At 41.5% G+C, this 23,276-nt stretch overlaps 1 protein-coding gene across 2 annotated transcripts in view; it reads left to right on the plus strand.

Moving 5' to 3' along the window:
- The window catches only part of ndc1 (NDC1 transmembrane nucleoporin), a 28,898-nt gene extending 6,253 nt beyond the window's left edge, over positions 1–22,645 (plus strand). Inside the window, exons 7-18 of one of the 2 annotated variants that reach the window (XM_080195762.1) lie at positions 2,041–2,092; positions 6,139–6,271; positions 6,922–7,014; positions 7,140–7,221; positions 8,267–8,425; positions 8,867–9,151; positions 9,813–9,928; positions 11,147–11,197; positions 18,018–18,081; positions 20,987–21,087; positions 21,825–21,985; positions 22,220–22,645. In XM_080195762.1, coding sequence (XP_080051888.1) covers positions 2,041–2,092; positions 6,139–6,271; positions 6,922–7,014; positions 7,140–7,221; positions 8,267–8,425; positions 8,867–9,151; positions 9,813–9,928; positions 11,147–11,197; positions 18,018–18,081; positions 20,987–21,087; positions 21,825–21,985; positions 22,220–22,283 — 1,361 coding nt within the window. In that variant the 3' untranslated portion in view covers positions 22,284–22,645. The remainder of the gene's footprint in view (positions 1–2,040; positions 2,093–6,138; positions 6,272–6,921; positions 7,015–7,139; positions 7,222–8,266; positions 8,426–8,866; positions 9,152–9,812; positions 9,929–11,146; positions 11,198–18,017; positions 18,082–20,986; positions 21,088–21,824; positions 21,986–22,219) is intronic. The other variant, XM_080195763.1, reaches the window with a different exon arrangement.
- Positions 22,646–23,276: the final 631 nt, after the last annotated feature.

Consider the following 23,276-nt stretch of genomic DNA (forward strand, 5'->3'; position numbering starts at 1 on the left):
GTGAAAACAGAAAAGTGTTGGGCAGAAGCGTCAGCAGGTCTAGTAGCACCTGTGGAGAGAGAAACGCAGTTAATGTTTTAAGTCCAACATGACTCATTCCAGAACTGGGGAAAGCAGACATCAAGGGAAGCTGGTGCATTGAATTGCAGCCAAAGGGGAGGGATTGATTGAGAATTGAAATTGGGAGTGAGTTGAGCAAAAGTCTGAGAGCGGAGCAAAATGAATTAACTGGTGGACCAAGTTCCTGCTAGCTTGTAACTTTCAATTGATGGCTGGATCACAATGTCCTGTTCTGGTGCTGAGCATTGATACTGGGATGAATGGCAAGAGGCAGGAAGAATGAAGCTAATAATAGCAAACCATTTGGAAGAATGGCTGCTGCTACTGTTTTTAAACAAAAATCCAATGTGTTTTCACCTTTTGAAATTGCTAAAATAGAATGCAACCTGAGTCAATTTTCGCATAAATGTAATTGTGTTATCTTTATGTATTGAGGATTTGGGAAGAGGCAAGTGCGTACATTCTGTGAAATAGAAATTCAACTGGAAGACAGGAACCTGAGAGGGTGGTGCAGTGTTAATGTTGCTGGATCTATAATCCAGAGGTTCAGGCTAATGTCCTGGAGACATGGGCCATAATTTGCTCAAAAGTGCTGAATTGGCAGGAAAACTGTTCTTGATCCCAATGTTTTCAGTTCAGCTTCTCACCTGCATCGCCGCTTTCTGTGCAATGCAGAGGTCCCAATCGTGAATATCGTTAAAAACCTAGAGGGCAGAGCCTATTCACACCGGAGTCTGACAGCTCTGAATCTCTGCGCATGTGCAGTTATCTCGATCGGTCACACTCCCCATTTGCTGGCCAGCTCAATTGCTGGCCAGCCTGGGACCACCAGAGTGCTGCCCCTCCTGGAGAGCTAATCTAAACCATGTCAGAATTAAGTACTCCTGGCAGGATAGGAGATCAATCAGGACCAGAAAGTTCCTGATAATTAGATTTAAAACATAGTTAAATCTTTTTTAAAAATAATTTACCTGCCTTCCCGCCGGTTTCCGGTGTGGTCTGACCAGCAAATGTTCGGCTCTGGGAGATGCGCACGCGCAAATCCTGGTACAAGGCTAGCGACATGCATTTCCCTCCATGATCCACTGGAAAAGTTGCAGGTCGCAATGGGAGAATCCCACCACAGCAACAGGTGAAATGGAAGTCCAATTCAATCAATTAATTAAAAGTAATCTAGAGTTAAAGCTAGTTTGAGTAATAGTGACCATGGAACCATTATCAGTTAGTCATAAAAACCATCTGGTTCACTGATGTCCTTTAGGGAAGGAAATCAACCATTCTTGTCTGGTCTACATGTGACTCCAGACCCACAGCAATAATTTTTAACTGCTCTGAGAGGATATTGGAGATGGGCAGCAAGTGCTAGCATTGCCAACAACAGCCACATCCTTTGAAATATTTTTTAAACTGGTATTTGATAAGTGGACAATGTCTTTTCCCATGAGGGAAAAGACATGACATGAAACTCAAAAGGTCTCAATATATCCAAACCTGCTAGATTTCTACAACTGTCCATGTTTCAACCTATCTTACAATTAAACTGCAGCGCCATTCACAGCAACCCTGGTGTTTGTGTTGTGACATTCTTTTTTTAAAAAACATTTTGGGAGAAGCCAAGGTCTTTTGTTTGTGCTGTATGAACATTTCAACTGGTGTTGTATTCTGTTTTTTCTTGAAGGCTGCATGCCTTTAGAAGTATTTCAGTTTGCATTTTACTGTAGTGCATTGCACTTATTTTCTCAAAGTGAAATGGTAGGGTGCAGTTTGAACAGGATGAACTCATTTTATAGGTGCTGCCTATTGCAGTGCAATGAAGCTTTACAAAAATTGTTTAAATGAGCAGCTCTTCTATGGTGGAATGTCCAGTATCTAAAATCTGATTGCATTGTAAAATAATGCCTTGGAGTGCTCGATTTATAGATGTTGCTTTTCTCTTTGGAATATTTTCCCAGTGTCACCTTTTGTTTGTCTCTTCCCCAGGTTATGTCCCGAGAGCCTGGATAAGTGCCTCAACAACCCTTCAAAGAGACAGGTTGGTGAACAGAATATTCATTCATTGATGTCTGAAACTCTGTTGGAGGTTTGTATGTTTTTCTGTCCTTTCCCTACCTCTCGCCAATAATCTTTCCAATCTCTCACCCAAATCACTGTTATTGATGTGAGCTGGTTATCATCAACTATTGAACCACAAAGGGAATCATAACCAAGTCCCATCCTGTCCTATTCCAGTGCTTCCTAAACCTGTCCCCAGTGTGACCCATTTTAATGTGTCAGACTTCATGTGTCTCCCAGCAGGACAACTTGTGTCTTTAGAGTCATTGAATGGGTTTGAGTAACCTTCAATTGCTCAGCAAAGGAGGTAAAACAACAGCAAGATAATATCTTTCAGTATTTAATTATTAACATCAACACCCTAAATTTTAAACGTGCAAATCTGTGTTTTTAAATTTAAACTATTTTGTGAAAATAATCTTACTCACTTGGCCGAATGAGACACATGGACGCGTTGGAAGTATTTATATATTGTATTAGTGTCACAAATAGACTGCAATAAAGTTATTGTGAAAATCTCCTGGTCACCACACTCCGGTGCCTGTTCAGGTGCGTTGAGGGAAAATTTAGCATGGCCAATGCACCTAACCAGCAATTCTTTCGGACTGTGGGAGGAAACTGGAACACCCAGAGAAAACCCACATATACATGGGGAGAACGTACAGACTCTGCACAGACAATGACCCAAGTTGGGAATCGAAGCCAGTCTCTGGTGCTGTGAGGCAGCATTACTAACCACAGTGTCACTATATTCCATTTAACCAATAGTCAATTCTGGAGACCCTACTGAAAGTAGGAGCTCTGCAAATTTAAAAAACAATCTCCATGGTATAAACTGGTAGTTGTTGATAATTGTCAAAATCTCTCACGGTCTGTTCAGCTCCAGATTACTGAGGCACTGTGCTGATGAAGAGATGGGTAACCTTTTCGAAGCATAGATTACTTCTTGTCCCCATCCTCCTCATCCAAACCCTCCAATTGCAGCATGACATCCCTGTCCCACTTAATGTGAATTTTAATTGGAAGATCGGTTGATTGATCTGAGCCTCTCATGCATGGAGACATTTCAAGATTCACTCCACTCCCCTCCCATCTGTGAACCAGGAAATTAAATCAGGCTCACTCACGGTGAACACTACCTGTATAACGTTTGTTCACTATCTCTCTTCCCAGCTAACCGGGGCATGGAAGTGGGACACACATCGTGGGATCTCTGAGCTGGTCCCAAATATTTCACAGCAGACCTTCTGCTCCATGGCAGTCTATAGAGCCTTTGAGCTCATGAACGTAAAGCCCCGCCCCATCTGCATGTACACATCTTTTATGCTACTTTTATTAATGATTAGTATCTGAGAACTGCTTCTTCTTCACACGTGCAGTACTTCTTTCATTTAGTTTCTGTAACAGTGATTGAATTTTCACCTTAGCACAGGGACATTTGAAGCCAATTGTATCATTGACATCAGTCAGAGCGGGTATTACAATGCACTCGGGCTCAGCCTCGGGATTTCAGCAGGGATTTCTGGTCCATAGTATCATTCCCCACATTGCATTTTACCCGTTGAACCTTTCTACAAAGAACAACCCAGCACGGGAAACAGGCCCTTCGGCCCAACGAGCCCGCGCCGCCACATCTTCCTACACCTACCCTGCCCTGTGTGTATGTGAATGGAACCCCTAATGTAGCCAGATTCAGGGGAGAATAGTGTCAATTTGGTACACCAGTCAGCCTAAGGGCACATCTTTGGGGTGTGGGAGGAAACAGGAGCACCCGGAGGAAACCCACGCAACCACAGGGAGAATGCGCAAACTCCCACAGACACAGGCCCAAATCCATGTATCTGCACAGCTAGCAGTGATAGTCACTGAGCTGTTACGGTGCCCGTCTGCTGGTCCAGGATTAAGCATACACAATGACACGAAGTACTAGGCCACTCTCGGAACCTCCAAGAGCAGCCCACACATGACCCACCATGTGCATGCCCCTCGTTTGACAACAAGGTGGACCGACACCTGTGGAATAAAAAGACAAAACATTAACATGTAATGCTACATTTCCGGTGTCGTCCCGAGGCTCTGACCCTATTTAATACCGTCTACTATAACCCTCCATCCCTGTTTCGCTCATGTGTCTATCTAAGTAAACCTTAAACAAGTCCAACGTGCCTGCCTCCGCCACCTTACTTGGTAGCGCGTTCCATATCCCCACAACCCTCTGCGTGATAAACCTTCCTCTCATATCCAAATTATACTTCTCCCCCCTCACCCTTAGATCGTGATCTCTCATAATTGTCCCCAATCTAGGGAAAAGCCTACCACTGTTGACTCAATCTATTCCCTTCATTATTTTATACACCTCTATCAGATCCCCCCTTAATCTCTGTCTTTCTAAGGAGAAAAGCCCCAGTTTTTCCAACCTTTTAGTCCTTCCATGCCAGGCAACATCCTGGTAAACCTCCTCTGCACCCTCTCCAGGGTCTCCACGTCCTTCCAGTAGTAAGGTGACCAGAACTGGACGCAGTGCTCCAAATGCGGCCTAACCAATGTTCTGTACAACTGAAGCATTAGACGGCAGCTCTTATAGTCTATACCCCTTCCTATAAAGGCTAGCATTCCATAAGCTTTCTTCACAACCTTCTCTACCTGTGTTGACACCTTCAGAGACTTGTGCACCTGCACTGCCAGGTCCCTGGGGAGCTATCAGACTGCTTCTTGAAATTGAACTTCGTAACTTCATTTTAGTCTGTGCAGTGTTTCTTACTAACGCTACTGACTTTTAAACATCAGAAATTTGATTTGAAAATGTGCTGCTATCAATCATTCATTTTGTTCAAGTGTTGGTCTATAATGAATCTGTTCAGGCAATCTTCAGGACAAAACAGGAAGTTCTGTTTTCTATGCCTCCCCACCCCCCACCCCTCTAAGGGTCCCCAAAGATGTTTACTTAAAATAAAAGTATTAATTTAATTCCCCTAAGTGTTAGTTCCACAGTTATCATAGTTTCCCTACAGTGCAGAAGAGGCCATTCGGCCCATTAGATCTGCACCAGCTCTCTGATAGAGTATCTTACCCAGGCCCTCTCCTCTACCCTATCCCATAGCCCCACACATTTTGTTTCTTCAGAAGGAACTCTTCAAAATGCAACTAATGAAAATACAACAATACTTACTCCAACTTATAAATCAAAGAAGGGGTTTAATGAAGAAACATCATTATTCCAAGCTTTGGGCCTCGCCCTGGGCCGCTCCAAGCTCTCCACAATTCTACATAGTTCTTTATTTATAGTGAATCAGCTGGCTATTACATCACTGTAGATAGTTCCATGGTTTACTGGGTCAGCTGACCTTTGCATCTTGTTCCCAATGCTCACGTTACATCCAATAGAAAGTTGTACCAGTTACGTTCTAAAACATTTCCCATGTCTAATCCAACTAACGTACACTTCTTGAAGCACTGAGGGGCAATTTAGCATGTCCAATCCACCAAACCTGCACATCTTTCGATTGAGAGGAAACCAGAGCACCCAGAAGAAACCCATGTAGACACTAGGAGAACATAAAAACTTCACACAGACGGTTACCTGAGGCTGGAAGTGAACCTGGGTCCCTGGAGCTGTGAGGCAGCAGTGTTAACCATTGTGCTACTGTGCTGTCCTACCATGTACCAAATTTGTGTTGTCTGCATTTCCAAACTACTTAGTACAGAACCCAGCTAAACAAGTGTCTTTGAGTAAATTGCTGGCAGAGGTTGATGGCACCATTACATGCTTTCAATGTGGAATTGTATTTTAATTGATTGTGTACCTTATCCTAGTGCTTTGCCCGTGTGAAACTTTTTCAGCTGTTTGATTCTGCATTCTTGTGTTTGAACAGTAGGTTTTGGTTGCAGGGGAGGTCATTGCTTAACCTCCACATTTCTTTTTGGAATCTGCCAGATGACCACATAACGTGGTGCATTATTTCCAAAACTAATGCCAATGTGTGAGTGAGCACTTGAAAAATCATCTGTCTATAACTTTTTCTGAAGCACACAGTATTCCCTGGATACGCTGACTGGAATGTTTGATTTGCCGCTGCTCTACACAACCTGGTTAAGTGGTACATTTCTCCTGGTCACCTGGTACATTACATGGTTGCTGTTTAAAATCTTCGTCACTGAGGTGAGTAAGAAATGGGGAGATATAAAATTGAAGGGTGGCACAATTTACACAAGAGTTTCTGAATTCTGTTACCAATGATTCCAGATTTCAAGACCTTAGAATTGACCTCATTTCAAACACTTCCAAACAATGCTAATACTTGAATCAGTGAGATTAGTGCTGACTTTTTAAGTTTTAAACTGCCATTTCAAAGAAGAACCTGTTTTCATATTACTATTTTGGTAGAAGTATTCAATAATTAGCACGACTCATCAGTGGTTGTGCTTCCCAAACTAGATTGCATTAGGATAAGTTTTGAGAGTTTATTCTTGACCCAAAGCCCTTTGAATCCTGAGTTTGTGCTATGCAAATAGGAACATTTTCAGATGATTAAAATACCAAAGAGTTGGGATTTGTCCATTCTGAGCTGCAGTCCAAATTACAAAGCTGTTGCCTCATCTTGCTGTCTTTCTTCCCATTATTGTTTCATCTCTCTTTAATCAATTATTAGATTGAGACTTTCAAGTCCTGTCATCAATCCTGTCTTTATTAATTAGGTTATTACCAAATTTTTGAAAAATCTAGTATTCTGTTTTGACTCTGCTTTTTATATTTCATTTGGCATGTTCTCTATTGTGATTTGTACCCTCTGCTTTCTTCCATTGACTCAGGCATACCAATTTCCTGTGCATTCCTCATTTGGAGAAGAGGCTGATCGATGTCTCCCTAAAGTCCTAACCAGCAATGTATCCCCATGTGTAAAGGTAAACCAAATAGATGGATGTCAGTAACACACATACTATCTTAATGTTTAATGAACCTGTCTTATTTGGAGCAGATTGAATTTACAGCTGGCAAGGTGCTAACTGAGTGTGCATGTCTCTTTCAGTATCTAGCATTGCAAGACTTGGCTTTACTTTCCCGGTATTCAGCTTCTCGAAGACAGGAGGTGTTCAGCCTCAGCCAGCCAGGTATGGAGAAACATCCATTTGTGCATTGGATAGAAGCATCGTTACTCTTGTTTATATATGTAGCAGCATCCATAGGCTGTTGTTGACTTTTGGAGTGATGAGGAACTACAGCACTGTGTAATACTAATCCTGGTGGATTGTGGGCCGCCAGAAGGATCAGAAAATAGCACTGGAGTAGGGCTGGAGAATGGAGATCCAGCCGATGGCATAGTGGCTGGCTATTGCCTTAACTTTTATGGTAATATTTAAATTAGTTGTACCTTGCAGTCCATTTTGAAAATGAATTTGAAGTGGCCCTCATAGGGAAGCATTAATTATGGTTGTAATTATACTATCACATGGTCTTACAAATTAACATCAAATTACCAAATTCAGGATCATCACTTTTGTTTATCTTTTCTTTTCTCCACCCTAATCTCTTGTTTCTCCCAAGACATTCACATGTTACTCAAGATTTATTGTTAGGGCAGCACAGCAGTTAGCGCAGCTTCCTCGCAGCACCAGGGACCTGGGTTCGATTTTGGCCTTGGGTCACTGACTCTGTGGAGTTTGCACTTTCTCTGTGTCCACATGGGTTTCCTCCTGGTGCTCTGGTTTCCTCCCACAGTCCAAAGATGTGCGTGTTAGGTGCATTAACCATGGCAAACGCGCAGCGTTACAGGGATTGGGCAGGATGTGGGCCTGGCTAAGATGTTCTTTCGGAGAATTGGTCCAGACTTCGTGGCTGTGTGGCCTCCCTCTGCACTATTGGTTGTTATAGATTTCCCTGGTCCCAGTGAGCTGCCTGCAGTGACTTTCTAAAGGAAACTGAATGAAGGTTCCTCTCCATTGTTTAATTTCTGCCCCTCTTTTACAGAGAATAGGCTGTTTCATACAGGCACATTGCCACCGAGAAATATTAATCTTTATCTCTCCGATTGTATTCTTTATTTCTGCTGGGAGATGTTCTCTTTTACCCCAAGTAATGGTTTGAGAATGCTTTCCATAAATGTAAAAATTATTCTTTCTAGTTCCATGCTGAGCTAATTATTTTTCTGTTTTTAAGGTGGCCATCCTCACAATTGGATAGCCATATCTGGCGAATGCTTGGCCTTGCTAAATGACCTGACGCAAAAGTTGATGGACTATCAGGAAACCATTGCTGCTAATGGTCGAATTAAGCCACATCCGATCCCTGGGGAAGGACAGCTGTCAGGCACTTCAGGTCAGGCTTTGACCTTGATTCTGTTTAAACAGTGCTTTATAACTTTATTTTGGCATGATGGGTTAATAGAGCAAGTGGAAGGTGGATCATTGAATAGTCAAAAGTTGGTTAATGACTATCTGATGTGGAAAGAAGAAACTGTTCCATGTAAGGCATGTCAGTGGAGTAGAAATTGATCAGAACTGTTCAATCTGTGGCCTTTTCTTCCATTTCAGATTAGTGTTTACAGTCTGTCACTTGCTTCTGAAACAATTGTGTAGAACAGTATTTATTTCTGACCATTTCAGCGATATAAAGTTGTTTCAGACTGTCAAAATATTGGATACGCTCCTATATTAACTAGGTATTTGACCAGTCAAATTATCTTGTTGGAAAGTTAATTTGAATTGACACGGTCCAGATATCAATTTTTTTTTTTATACAATCTACCTGCTGTTGCAGGAACCTCTTGCCTTGAAGAGTCTGCCAGCTACCAGCCTTCCTTACGGACACCACTCTCTGCTCGTCAATCCCAGAGTTCTCTGCCATCATCACTGATCAAGCCTCCAGGCAGCTCGTTCAGGAACTTGCTTAGCTTCCCTCTTTCACCAGATCTGTGTAGTCCTTTGGGCTCTCCAGCGGTAAATCGGATGAGCAACTTGGGCTCTCCCAATTACTGCTCTGTACGGAGTCCTCACATACTGAGGAAGGGGCCAAAGCTTTGGACCTCAACTTCTACTTCCTCAGGTAGGTCTGTGCTGGAGTCGGTCTGTAGGCATTGAAATGCTATTCCATTGAAAGATCTGATTACAATCTTAATTGTGAAAAGTATTAAAAATTGACAGCAGTTTTTAAAATTGATTTGGACATAGCACAATTGAAATGTGTAATTAGATAGCCAAAACAGAGTCCTGATTCTGAATTAGTGAATGCAACAGTATTAGGTTAATAACAATTGGTTTGGCATCTGTTTCATTACATGTAGATCTTATATTTCTGACCTTTCTCCTGTTTGTCACCATGTTTTTATCCATCCCCTTTACAAGGGTGCTATATTGACTGCTATTGCACTATTGATATAAGTCCTCTGTATACTACTTAATCTTTATGTATGTGTTTAAACTGTGCATGTTACTGGTTTCGTGGGGCATCTCCATCAAATTGAACCCTCTCCTCACGCACTATATCTCTTGTGAGTCAGGCTTGCTTTGAAATAAAACTTACAGCATTCATTAGCAAAGCAAGTGGGGTAAAAACAGAAGCCAAATAATTTGAATAGCTTTTAGTTTAATTTTTTAGTGCAGAAGGATTAAAATCAATGGAAATATTAAGCACATTGAGAATATAGGTTGATGTTTGTTTGAATTCCAAGCATTATTGAAGGTTAACGGTGCCTATGTATTTTCAGAGTATCCAACGAGCACAAGTGAATTTGTTTGTCAAACTGCTCATGTCAGCAACAGAAGTCCTGAAGTGACTAAACACAGTGCTGTTTCAGAATGGATGCTTCAGAGGCAAGATCAGGTAACGGTGTCCTATTCGATTGAATGAACTAATTGTTTGCTTCCAGAGGTGAATCAGTAGGTAAAGGAACAGATGGTTCTGCACCACAGCAATTTAATAAACCAAAGACCAGAGTAATTCTCTGGAGTCCCGGGTTCAAATCCCACCATGGCAGATGGTGAAATTTGTATTCGTTGTAAACTTGGAATTAAAAGACAAATGATGACTTTGAAGCCATTGTCACCAAGACCCAACTTGTTCATTGATGTCCTTTAGGAAGGAAACCTACTGTCCTTACCTGGTCTGGCCTACATGGTGACTCCAGACCCAGAGCAATGTGACTTAAATGCTGTTGGATGGACTATTAATGCTGGCCCAGCCAGCAACATTCCATGAACAAATTTATTAAAAAATCTCTTGCACACTCTATCTCTCTCTCTCTCTCGCTATATCTCTGTCCGTTTTCACCTGCTCTGTCTCAAGCCTCTTGGGTAACATTGTGGCAGGAAATTTAAATTGCTGGTTTCCCAGTAGAGGTGTCCTTGATTCTAGAAATCCTCTGGTGATTCCAGAGCAGTTGAGACCCGTCATGGCTATAAACGAACCAGTCACTCATTTTCAAAGAAACTTGATCTGGACGTCAAATAGCGGAAAGATCAGAGTTATTTGTGATGGAGAAAGTTTGTTTTTCAGGGTTCTATGTAAATTGTTACTTCATTGAAGTGCAGTACTAGGAAGGAAGACAGATTTGGAAAGGTGATGACCCAGCTGTGGGTGCTTCCTCTATGTTTTGTTTCAAAACACACTGCAGTTTTTTTTGGTTTGGCTTGTCTTGTGTAAATATTTTGTCAGAGACTCAGAATTTCGATTTTCATGCCTTTGTTTTGCGGGTTAACACATGTATACACTACATGAGGGCATTGCAGATAGAGAGCAGGGTCAAGAGAAGAATACATTTCACGGTGACATCACTGGGACTGTCTTGCAACCTGTGCATGAGTTAGTGTCTATTTTAAATAAGTTAAATGTTTGATTTTAATTACATAACAAATATATGGCGATATTGGACAATTGAAGACCTACAGTATCTGACTCTGATCTCACTTATGGCACAGAATATAGCTCTGTTCTGGATTGGTTGTTTAGTCCGCTACCTTATGAAATTTAACCTGTAGCCTCCATCCAGCACCTTAAAACAAAATGTATTAACGTGCTTTGAAATATGTTTTGTTTGTTTAGGTTAAGACTTTCCTTTCGAAACGGGGGCTGATAATGTATTTATTTAAAAAGGTACTGTCGTGACTGTCATTTACATTGCATCACATCAGCAGCATGTCAGATTATGCCCTTCTTGCATGTTGCATGCTGCATCGCTTATTGCACCTTTGCTTGTACAGTAGCTTTGCTCTGCATCCTTGCATTAATGGCTCTGCCACACTCAACAATTCATTTGTGCTGTTTGCGGTGGTTTTTCTTGATTTTTGGCGTGCAAACAAATGGCTCTTGTAATTTAGCATTTAAAGTTGTGTCAGCGAATTCGTTGGATGGGAGTTGTCATTAGGGTAAAATTGGTTTCGGACTGAAGTATTTCTTACAATGCTATTCACTTTGCCAATTGAAAGGTCGTGTGAGCATTTCCATATTAGAATGGTGAGGATGAAAGCCAGATATCTTTCAAATATTCCATTAGTTTCACAAGCCGTAAATAAAACTGAAAGGTATTAATGCATAATCATAATGCAAAAATAAATAGTCCGTTTCCCTCTTTTTTTTAAGAAAAGGTTTCTCTTTGTATTTCAAACTATAAATAATGGTGTTTTGGTAATGGTATAATGAATGCTGTCATCACTTTCTCTCCTGTTTTCATTTTCTTTTGAAGTATTGCACCCTCAGACGGCATGAATGACGAGCTTCTCATTCTGATCAGGCCACAGATTTGGAAGGATTATTTTGTTGGCTTGATTGTATTGTGGGATCTGGCTGTACAGCCATTAGCTGTTGCGTTTCCTCTATTACAACAATGAATGTGGTTAACTACATACTTTGGGATGGTAACAGGTACAAGAACATCCTGAAGTTGTCAATGGCACTATATGAATGCAAGTTATTTTCATTTTTAGTTAGTTAGAAGCGCTGGTGCAAAATAGACCTTAAAGCATATATAGAGCCTTAGGAACAGAATTGGGCTATTTGGCCCATTGAGTCTGCTCCACCATTCAATCATGGCTGATATGATTAGAACATCGAAAAACTACAGGTCCTTCAGCCCACAAAGTTGTGCTGAACATGTCCCTACCTTAGATATTTCTAGGCTTACCTATACCCTCAATCTTACTATGTAAAAGTCTCTTAAAAGACCCTATCGAATCCACACACCCACCACACTCTGAATGAAAAACTTACCCCTGACGTCTCCTCTGTACCTACTCCCCAGCACCTTAAACGTGTGTCTTCTTGTGCCAACCATTTCAGCCCTGGGAAAAAGTTTCTGACTATCCACTCGATCAAAACCTCTCAACATCTTATACACCTCTATCAGGTCACCCCCTCATCCTTCGTCTGTCCAAGGAGAAAAGGCCAAGCTCACTCAACGTCTCTTCATGAGGCATGCTCCCCAATCCAGGCAACATCCTTGTAAACCCCCTCTGCACCTTTTCGATGGCTTCCACATCCTTCCTGTAACGAGGTGACTGGAACTGAACACAGTACTCCAAGTGGGCTCTGACCAGGGTCCTATATAGCTGCAACATTATCTCTTGACTCCTAAACTCAATTCTTCGATTGCTGAAGGCCAACACACCATATGCCTTCTTAACCACAGCTTCAACCCACGCAGCTTCTACACTGCCAAGAGTCCTACCATTAATATTATATTCTGCCATCCTATTTGACTTGCCAAAATGAACCACTTCACACTTAACTGGGTTGAACTCCATCTGCCAATTCTCCGCCCAGTCTTGCAATCTGTCAATGTCTCGCTGCAACTTCTGACATCCCTCCACACTATCCACAACACTTCCAACCTTTGTGTCATCAGCAAACTTACCAACCCATCCTTCCACTTCCTCATCCAGGTCATTTACAAAAATCACAAAGAGTAAGGGTCCCAGAACAAATCCCTGGGGCACTCCACTGGTGACTGACCTCCATGCAGAATATGACCCATCTATAACCATTCTTTGCCGTCTGTGGGCAAGCCAGTTCTGGATCCACAAAGCAATGTCCCCTTGGATCCCATGCCCCCTCACTTTCTCAATAAGGCTTGCATGGGGCACCTTAAAATTGCTTTGTTGAAGTCCGTATATACTACATCTACTGCTCTTCCTTCATCGATGTGTTTAGTCAGGCTCGTAAGGCATGATAAGCCTTTGACAAAGTCATGCTGACTGTTCTTAATCATGTTATTCCTCTTCAAATGTTCATAAGATCCCGAGAGGCAGGATTTGTCTGTCAATTTACCAACCAGTGAGATTAGACTCACTGGTCTATAATTTCCAGGGCTATCTCTACTCCCTTTCTTGAATAAAGGAACATTCACAATCCTCTGGAACCTCTCCCATCTCCATTGCTGACGCAAAGATCATCGCCAGAGGCTCAGCAATCTCTTCCCTCACGTCCCACAGTAGACTGGGGTACATCCCATCCAGTCCCGGCGACTTATCTAACTTGATGCTTTTCAAAAGCTCCAACACATCCTCTTTTTTAATATCTACATGCTCAAGCTTTTCAGTCTGCTGCAAGTCTATGCAACAACCACCAAGATCCTTTTCCATAGTGAATACTGAAGTAAAGTATTCATTAAGAACATAGGAGCAGGAGTAGGCCATCTCTGCCCCGCCATTCAGTAAGATCATGGCTGATCTGAAGTGGCTCAGTTCCACTTTCCCGCTTTCTTCCCATAAGCCCTTAATCCCCTTGCCTACCAAAAACCTATCTACCCGTGTCTTAAGTATATTTAGCGAGGTAGCCTCCACCACTTCAACGGGCAGAGAATTCCAGAGATTCACCGCCCTTTGAATGAAGAAGTTCCTCCTCAACTCTGTTCTAAACTGCTCCCCCCCTCACCCCCCCCTTATCTTGAGGCTGTGCCCTGTAGTTCTGCTATCCTTTCTGAGCGGGAAGAACCTCTCCACCTCTACCCTATCCATCCCTTTCATCATCTTATACGTCTCAATAAGATCCCCCCCCATCCTTCTAAACTCTAACGAGTACAAGCCCAGTCTATTCAGCCTCTCCTCATATCTCAACCCCCTCAACTCCGGTATCAGCCTAGTGAACCTCCACTGCACTCCCTCCAAGGCCAAAATATCCTTGCGTTAAGTGCGGCGACCAAAACTGCACACAGTACTCCATCTGTGGCCTCACCAGTGCCCTGTACAGTTGCAGCAAGACCTCCCTACTTTTATATTCAATCCTCCTCGCTATGAAGACCAGCATCCCATTTGCCTCCCTGACCACCTGCTGCACCTGTAGGCTGGGTTTTTGCGACTCATGCACAAGGACCCCCAGGTCCCTCTGCACCGTAGCATGCTGCAGTTTTTCGCCCTGTAAGTAGTAGTCCTTCCTACTATTATTCCTACCAAAGTGGATAACCTCACACTTGCCAACATTGTATTCCATCTGCTAGGTCCTCGCCCACTCGCTCAGCCTATCTAGATCCCTCTGCAGACTTTCCACACCCTCCGCACAATTTGCTGTTCCGCTTATCTTTGTGTCATGAGCAAATTTTGACACCTTACACTCAGCTCCCTCCTCCAGATCATCTATATAAATAGTAAAAAGCTGAGGCCCCAGCACCGATCCCTGGGGCACTCCACTAGTCACCAACCGCCAATCCGAATAGCACCCATTGACACCCGCTCTCTGCCTCCTATTAGACAGCCAATCCCCTATCCACGCTAACACCTTACCCCCAACTCCATGCCCCTAACCTTCTGTAATAACCTTTTGTGCGGCACCTTATCAAACGCCTTCTGAAAAACGAGAAACACCACATCTACCGGTTCCCCTCCGTCCACCGCACTAGATACATCCTCATAGAATTCCAATAAATTCGTCAGACACGACTTCCCCTTAACGAATCCGTGCTGCGTCTGCTGTATTAAACAATTCATCTCAAGATGCCTCGCTATTTCCTCTTTGATGACGGATTCAAGCATTTTTCCTACAACAGACGTTAAACTAACCGGCCTAAGTACCTCTGCTATTTCTTCCAGTTCCATACAAACTTTCCCATTATCATACTTGATAGGTCTTACTCTTTCACGTCTTATCCTCTTGCTTTTCACATACTTGTAGAATGCCTTGGGGTTTTCCTTAATCCTGCCTGCCAAGGCCTTCTCATGACCCCCTCTGGCTGTCCTAATTTCCTTCCTATCAGCCATATACTCTTCTAGATCTCTAACATTACCTAGCTCTTTGAACCTTTTGTAAGCTTTTCTTCTTGATTAGATTTATTACAGCCTTTGTACACCACAGTTCCTGTAACCTACCATAACTTCCCTGTCTCATTGGAATGTTGTTATGCAGAACTCCAGACAAATATTCCCTGAAAATTTGCCACATTTCTTCTGTACATTTCCCTGAGAAAACCTCCTTTCCAATTTAAGCCTCCAATTTCCTGCCTGATAGCCTCATAATTCCCCTTACTCCAATTAAACACTTTTCTAACTTGTCTGATCCTATCTCTCTCCAATGCTATTGTAAAGGAGATAGTGATCATAATTCTATCTCCAAAATGCTCTCCCACTGAGATCCGACACCTGACCAGGTTCATTTCCCAATACCAAACCAAACGCAGCCTCTCCTCTTGTAGGCTTATCTACGTACTGTCAAGAAACCCTCCTGAACACACCTAACAAACTCCTCCCCATCTAACCTCTGTATTTCTAGGGAGATTCAAATCAATATTTGGGAAATTAAAATCTTCCATCACGACAACTCTGTTATTATTACACCTTTCCAGGATCTGTTTCCCTATCTGCTCCTCAACATCCCTGTTACTATTGGATGGCCTATAGAAAACACCCAGTAAAGTCTTTGACCCCTTCCTGTTCCTAGCCTCCACCCACAGAGACTCCGTAGACAATCCCTCCATGGCGTCTCATCCTTTCTGCAGCCGTGACATTATCTCTGATCAACAGTGCCACTCCCCATCTCTTTTGCCTCCCTCCCTGTCCCTTCTGAAACCCGGCACTTGAAGTAACCAGTCATGTCCCTGAGTCATCCAAGTCTCTGTAATGGCCACCACATCATATTTCCAAGTAGTCATCCATGCTCTAAGCTCATCCACTTTGTTCACAACACTCCTTGCATTAAAATAGACACATCTGAAACATTCGGTCCGAGTGCTCCCCTTCTCTATCACCTGGCTTTCCTCCCTCACTGTCAACAAGCCTTCTCTGTTTGTGAGCTAACCTCTTTTCTCTCCCAGTCACTTCAATTTGATTCCCACCCCCCCGCAACCATTCTAGTTTAAACTCTCCCCAGTAGCCTTAGCAAACCTCCCCGCCAGGATATTGGTCCCCCTGGGATTCAAGTGCAACCCGTCCTTTTTGTACAGGTCACATCTGCCCCAGAAGAGGTCCCAGTGATCCAGAAACCTGAATCCCTGCCTCCTGCTCCAACTCCTCAGTCACGCATTTATCCTCCTCCTCATTCCATTTCTACTCTCACTGTCGCATGCCACAAGCAACAATCCTGAGATTAATACCTTTGCAGCCCTTCTTCTCAACTCCCTTCCTAACTCCCTATACTCTCCTATTCTTATCCCTATTCTCCTGCCTTCACTCCTTAACCCCTTATTGAATCAAGATCCTTTAATCCCTTTCGATCTTGAGACTGACAATTGTTAACTGCTTGAAATTCTTAGGGGAAGAAAAAGCTGTAATGCTTCGGTTACGTGTGTCTGTATTTTATTACAGAATATTTTTCATAAATTTACAAGCAGTTACTGTTGCTCTCTAACCTGAGCAGCACATAAATAACTAGTTGCCTGCGGTTACTCGGTATCTAGCCAGGGTACAAATCAGATCGGGAGCTATATATCATAACTGTGATCCAGACTCATTTATTATCAATCAGCGATAGCACTGGTAGTATCTCCATTTAGCAGAAAAGAGTTGACAAATGCATTGATGCTTACAAAACAATCTTCATATTTCAGCTATAAAGTAATTTTCACTTCACTGAGAAAGCATTTTTCCACAGGTTGGACAGAGTGTATAATGAGTGCCTGTGCCAAACCTCCAGTGAAAATCTACCCCTTTCTCTTCTGGGGAGTTGATCAAGAGGTCCTGGAATCATCAGCTTCTGATTTGGCAGAGAGTTCTATTGAAATTGGTTCCATCTGTCAGTAATACTGTCAATATTAAACCAGCCTCCCGTCAATTAACACTGTCTACACTTCCTGCTGCCTCGGCAAAGCGGCCAGCATAATTAAGAGCCCCACGCACCCCAGATACACATTCTTCTACCTTCTTCCATCAGGAAAAAGATACAAAAGTCTGAGGACACATACCAACCGTCTCAAGAACAGCTTCTTCCCTGCTACCATCAGAGTTTTGAGTGGACCTGCCTCACACTAAGTTGATCTTTCAATATACCCTAGCTATGACTGTAATACTACATTCTGTACTCTCTCATTTCCTTCTCTGAGTGATATGCTTTGTCTGTATATTATGCGAGAATACTTCTCACTGCATACTAATACATGAGACAATAATTAATCAAATCAAATAGTGACCATATAGGACCAAGGAATCTCTTAGTTCTCCAAATAAGAGGAAGAAGGCAAATTGGGAGAAAAGCACAAACTGAACAAAACAACATTAAAGTTGTTGGTTAAGGAGATGGGTGGGATTATATCAGAATTGAGGGGGGGGGGCACAGGAGAGTGGGGAGTAAGGATAGAAATTGCTCAATGAGAGGTATTGGAGAAATTTAACTTTTTTTTTTGCTGCTTCTTGTTGCATAAGATTTTTGATGTTTGTGTGTCTGCTCAAAGTAAAATCCCGCTGTCCTGTCTTGCCAATCTTACTTATGATGCGTGTCTTTTTTTTTATTTCTTTATAATGAAGTGAGATTAGTTTTAATTACTTTTTCTTTCCAGCTTCCAGAAGCTTCAAGTCAGGCTCTATTTGCCAACAGTCAAGCACATATATGGGCTCTTGAAGGTAACAACCAGTGTGTAATGGTATTTACAGAATGAAACCATAACTGTTAAGGAATTCTTTCTAACTAGCAATAAATTTTGTTCTGTTTAATATGAAACATACTTAATCTAACGCAAATGTTATGGGACTTTTTCATTAACTCTTGGTGGGTTATAATTGTTCTGCTCTGCTCTGCTGATTGAAGTTGTATTTTTTTTTAAAGCTTTAAGATACCAAAAAGACACCATTATTAAGGAAGTGTTCTTTAGCAGCAATTACAAAATGCTTTCATTTTGGTTTAAGCTGTACTCTTCAACGATATACAATGAATGCTTGCCCGTTAAAAAATATAACTGGAAAATTGTTGTCTGATGCTAACTATAGGATGGGAATATCTTCACTGTTTGGAGGCCTGTCTTCCAAATTGTTATAATGTGGAGATGCCAGCATTGGACTGGGGTATTCACAGTAAGAAGTCTTACAATACCTGGTTAAAGTCCAACAGGTTTACTTGGTAGCACAAGCCACTAGCTTTTGGGGCGCTGCCCCTTCATCAGGTAAATGGGAGTTCTGTTCACAAACAGGGCATGTAAAGACACAAACTCAATTTACAAAATAATGTAATTTGTTGCGCATCACATCTCCACTCCAAAATGAAAGAAGTAGCCCATGACTTCAGCAAATCCCCCTTCCTATATGTTCACCACCTAACACCATTGCAGGAAAATATAATCTATAATCTTTAACAATCCTCCCCCCGCCGCCCAATTTACACCATGCCACACGTCAACTCCCGTTCAGAAGGAAAGATAGTAAAGTTTGTTTATTTGTCACAAATAGGCTTACATTCACACTGCAATGAAGTTATTGTGAAAATCCCCTAGTCGCCACACTATGGTGCCTGTTTGGGTACACTGAGGGAAAATTTAGCATGGGCAATTCACCTAACCTGCACATCTTTGGACTGTGGGAGGAAATCGGAGCACCCAGAGGAAACCCACGCAGACACGGGGGGAATATGCAAACTCCACACTGGCGGTGACCCAAGCTTTGGGAGGGGGTGTGGTAACAATAGGAAGACGAAAATTCTACTTTCAACGATATAGTAACCAAGTTGCATGTATATACACAAACTTTGTATTTACTTCCTGTAATAAATACTTCCTTCTGTCATGCTATTGGCATCATACTATATCAGTGTCTCTCCATTCAGCTGAGCATGTGTACCTACTTTGCATCTGATTTCAGCTGGAACTACACCACGTTGTCTGATTCTTTCAGGTGCATTGTGACCTTGACCATAGCTTATCTCTCCACTGACCTGCCTCCATCCCAGTCTGTTTGAATGTGGGTCTTTCAGCCCCACCATTCAGTGTTCCTACTAGCCATCCTCTCCTACATAGTCAGCTAAGGTGTGAATGAATGTGACGGGCATTGGGCTATAGGGTTATCAGTGAAGGCATTTGATAATTGGGTACTGGAATATCCACAGAAGATTAACGTGTGTGTGTGTGTACACATTCATGCTGAAAATCTTTAAATATTTCCTGAAGACATGCTACATACAGCTGGTCATGGAAATAATTTTGAAAGTGGGAATAAAATTTGATGTTTTACTCCTGTTGCTTGCAGAACTTTAGAAATGGTGGTAAACTAGCAATAGAATGAAGGGCTTTTTAGACATTGTGTCAGCATGCCTGATCCGTGTCTGATAACTCTCCTAAACAATGATGAAAGGTCACTGAGCTGAAACATTAATTCCTTCTACCTTCACAGATGCTGCAAAATATTTCCAACATTGTTTTTATTTTAAAATTTATTTATTAATGTCACAAGTAGGCTTATATTAACACTGCAATTAAGTTACTGTGAAAATCCCCTGGTTGCCACACTCTGGTGACTGTTCAGATACACTGAGGGAGAATTTAACATGGTAAATGCACTCAAAGAGCACATCTTTCAGACTGTGGGAGGAAACCCAGAGCTCCTGGAGGAAACCCACACAGACTTGGGGAGAGTATGCAGACTTCTCACAGACAGTGACCAAGCTGGAAATTGAACCTGGTTCCCTGGCGCTGTGAGGCAGCAGTGCTAACTATGTGCCATTGTGCCACTCTAAATAAAACAGTATGCATCCAATGGAGTGAACTTAAAGATTTTTTTTAAAACACTGAGAAATGGCATTTTCTTCATCTGTTGCATTGACCAGATCAAAGAATATTGGACAGTAGTTAAAATCACTTCAGACTGAAATTTCCAATCTAAGATGCTGATCTGCAGGAAAATCTCATTTAATAAACTGAAAACTCCACATTGCAGAATAAATCAAGCGCAACTTTACTTTCCTGTAGATGTGTTGCTCGATTGATAATCAATCATTAGTCTGCAGCTTGGTAAACTTAAGTGCTAGGTAAGTCTTGGTAGGTTGAGGAATTTCCCAGCTGACAGTGTATGCAGGTGCACACCTTCCATGTCAATAGGGAACATTAGTCAGTAGGATGGAGAAAAAGATCTCAAACAGAGTAGGGGATAGAGGCAGACTTAATTCACCCAATCCTGAATTTCAAACCTGTTGAAGGTGGAGCTGTCATACTGAATGGTGCCAGGTGTGTTATCGTGAACATAAGAAATAGGAGCAGGAGTAGGCCATCCAGCCCTTTGAGCCTGCCCCGCCATTCAATAAGATCATGGCTGATCTGTCGCTGCTCAGTTCCACTTTCCCGCCCTCTCCCCATAACCCTTAATCCCCTCTCCTATCAAAAACCCATCAACCCGCGTCTTAAAAATATTTAGTATATAATATATAATATGAAACTGATCATAAGAGACTGCAAAGAATCCAGATCATTCCAGTCAGGAGTAATGGGGTTTTATTTAATTTTGCTGGTGTTGGGATTTAGTTGTTGTATTTGTCTTTGTTTTGCAGGCCTCTCCCACCTTGTAGCAGCCTCGTTTACAGAGGACCAGTATGGTGTAGTACAGACAACGTTATCATCCATTCTGTGTGCCATGCTGTCTCTCCAGGAGGTAAGGTTCATTTACAGGATGTGCTGGGCACTTCAGAACACATTTGAAATGCTGCTTTTTCCCGTGGACTATGTTATTACAGTAAATGATCTGTAATTGGAAATTTGTCCCTCAATCTTCGCTTTATTTTTTAAACATTCCTAATTTCTTCAGTGTTATTTAGGAGATTCAGTGGTGAATGGGTATAAGAGACTCGAATGAGAATCCTATCTTACTTTTGGTATTTTAAACTCTCATTATGTGCATCTATACACTTAACTGGGTAGTGTGTACTTTCATACTTTGAATATTTGAGTTGTAAGGAGAAACTTTCAACAGTGTACTTTAGTCCCAATTAATGATGACTACCACTTCCTACTGTTATGATATTTGCATTTCCCATAAACCTGCATACCTAGATATATGTTAAAGCTGTCTCTGATAATTTAACATGAAATATTTGAGCCACCAAGGAGACAGGAGTTTCCATCCCAACATTCAAAACTGAATTTTGAGAATAGGTCCTGGGGTGAAAGGTAAACAGGTTAATCCACTGCATCACTGTGTCTGTATCCAGTACTAACTGCAGCTTAGCGGGGAAATTGACACCAAAAAGATTAAAATTGTTTTTAATATAACTATATTTCACACCATACAAATCTTACCTTTACATTTTGTTTCAGATTTTCTTTAAAGTTCCTTTCAAATCTCTGTGATTCTCCACTAGTTTTACTGTGATTGCATTATTTTTTAAACAGGCTGTAGACAGACATTTCAAGCTGCCTCATGCCTCCAGCAAACCAGCTAGATCCACTGGCACTCTGGTGGATTCATCTTACAAGACACTGCGGTTTGCCCTTCGTGCCTCTCTGAAAACTGCAATTTACAGGATAACCACCACCTTTGGAGATCATTTAAAGTAAATTTGTCTTTTATTATTCTAAATGTTGCTACAAAATACATTTTCAGACCTCTCACTTGTGGCCTTGGTAAATAGATTTACTTAAGATAATTGTGATAAAACCACCTTTAGATGAAACTGGCCTTTTTCTTTCTCAACTCTTGTGAAATATTCAAATAAACATATTCAATAACTTATGATTCTAAAACATTCTGACCAGAAACTGATTTATATATTTTTTTTTAATTTTAGAGCTCTCCAGCTTTCTACAGAACACAGAAAAAGACTGCAACAGTTTCTGGAGTATAAAGAATGAAGTGATTGAAGTTCTGCATCCTCCCAGACCTGATGCTATTCAGTGCAGAGACTTTATAATCCACTTCCACCTTATCCGTTTTTTTCTCAAGTTCATTTTTTTTTGTATCCTGCACCAGCATAAGATTATTTCCTGTTCGGAATATTTTAAAAGAATGACTCTGAGATTTCTGTTTTCATCAGAGACATATTTTGATCTTTTTGGTTTGTTTGATCTATTTTTGTATGTCTTTAAAGAGAGAATCTGTGTTTTTTGTAAGGAGCCAGTTTTTTTTGTTGAAATGCTGTTTTTAAGTTGCACAAGATTAAACTGAAACTTAAATATGTTTGACAGTTATACCAATTCAAAGGTCTAAATAAATCTTTAAAATTGTCTTTGTTGCATTTCTGACTGGTGGATACATTTTTAATTGGCTTAAGTTAAATTGGGTATATCACCACCAGCTTTTGACAGGGTTTGGTTTATATAACCCTTCTCTAAATTTCCAGCTCTGAGCACTTCCTTGGCTGGACCAAGGTGGTGTGTGAATTTTTTTTCTCAATGTAAGTGCAAAGTTTAAGACCATAATTATTTGCTTTTCTCAGGAATTGGAGGAGAGGCACTTGCCATAATGAGTGTAACTTAGCAACGGTTGTCAATCTGATGCTGTGCTGAGTGCCGATACAGAAATGGTTCATTCACAAATAACTTGTTACTTACCTGAAGGAATGAAAAGAAAAACCCACTAATAACTTTTCACTTTTGGTAGTGAGGCTTTCCCAATGGTCATGCATATCAGAGGTTTGGGCTTGTTTTCCTGCATTTATCATGCCATTGTGCTTACTTGGAAAACTATTCCTGATCTTTTCTTTGGGATATGTACCCAGATTCTTCCGTTTGCAAATCAAGCTTTATTTTAAATCAGGTTTTCTGCTCTTTTTGTCTTCTGCTAAGTGCCCAAGAGCACTTGAAATGGAGAGGAAATCACATTGTAACGGTGGCAACTTGTCAAAA

The sequence above is a fragment of the Carcharhinus amblyrhynchos genome, chromosome 9 (genome assembly GCF_965287045.1).
Source record: "Carcharhinus amblyrhynchos chromosome 9, sCarAmb.v2.hapA, whole genome shotgun sequence".
Classification (NCBI taxonomy): domain Eukaryota; kingdom Metazoa; phylum Chordata; class Chondrichthyes; order Carcharhiniformes; family Carcharhinidae; genus Carcharhinus; species Carcharhinus amblyrhynchos.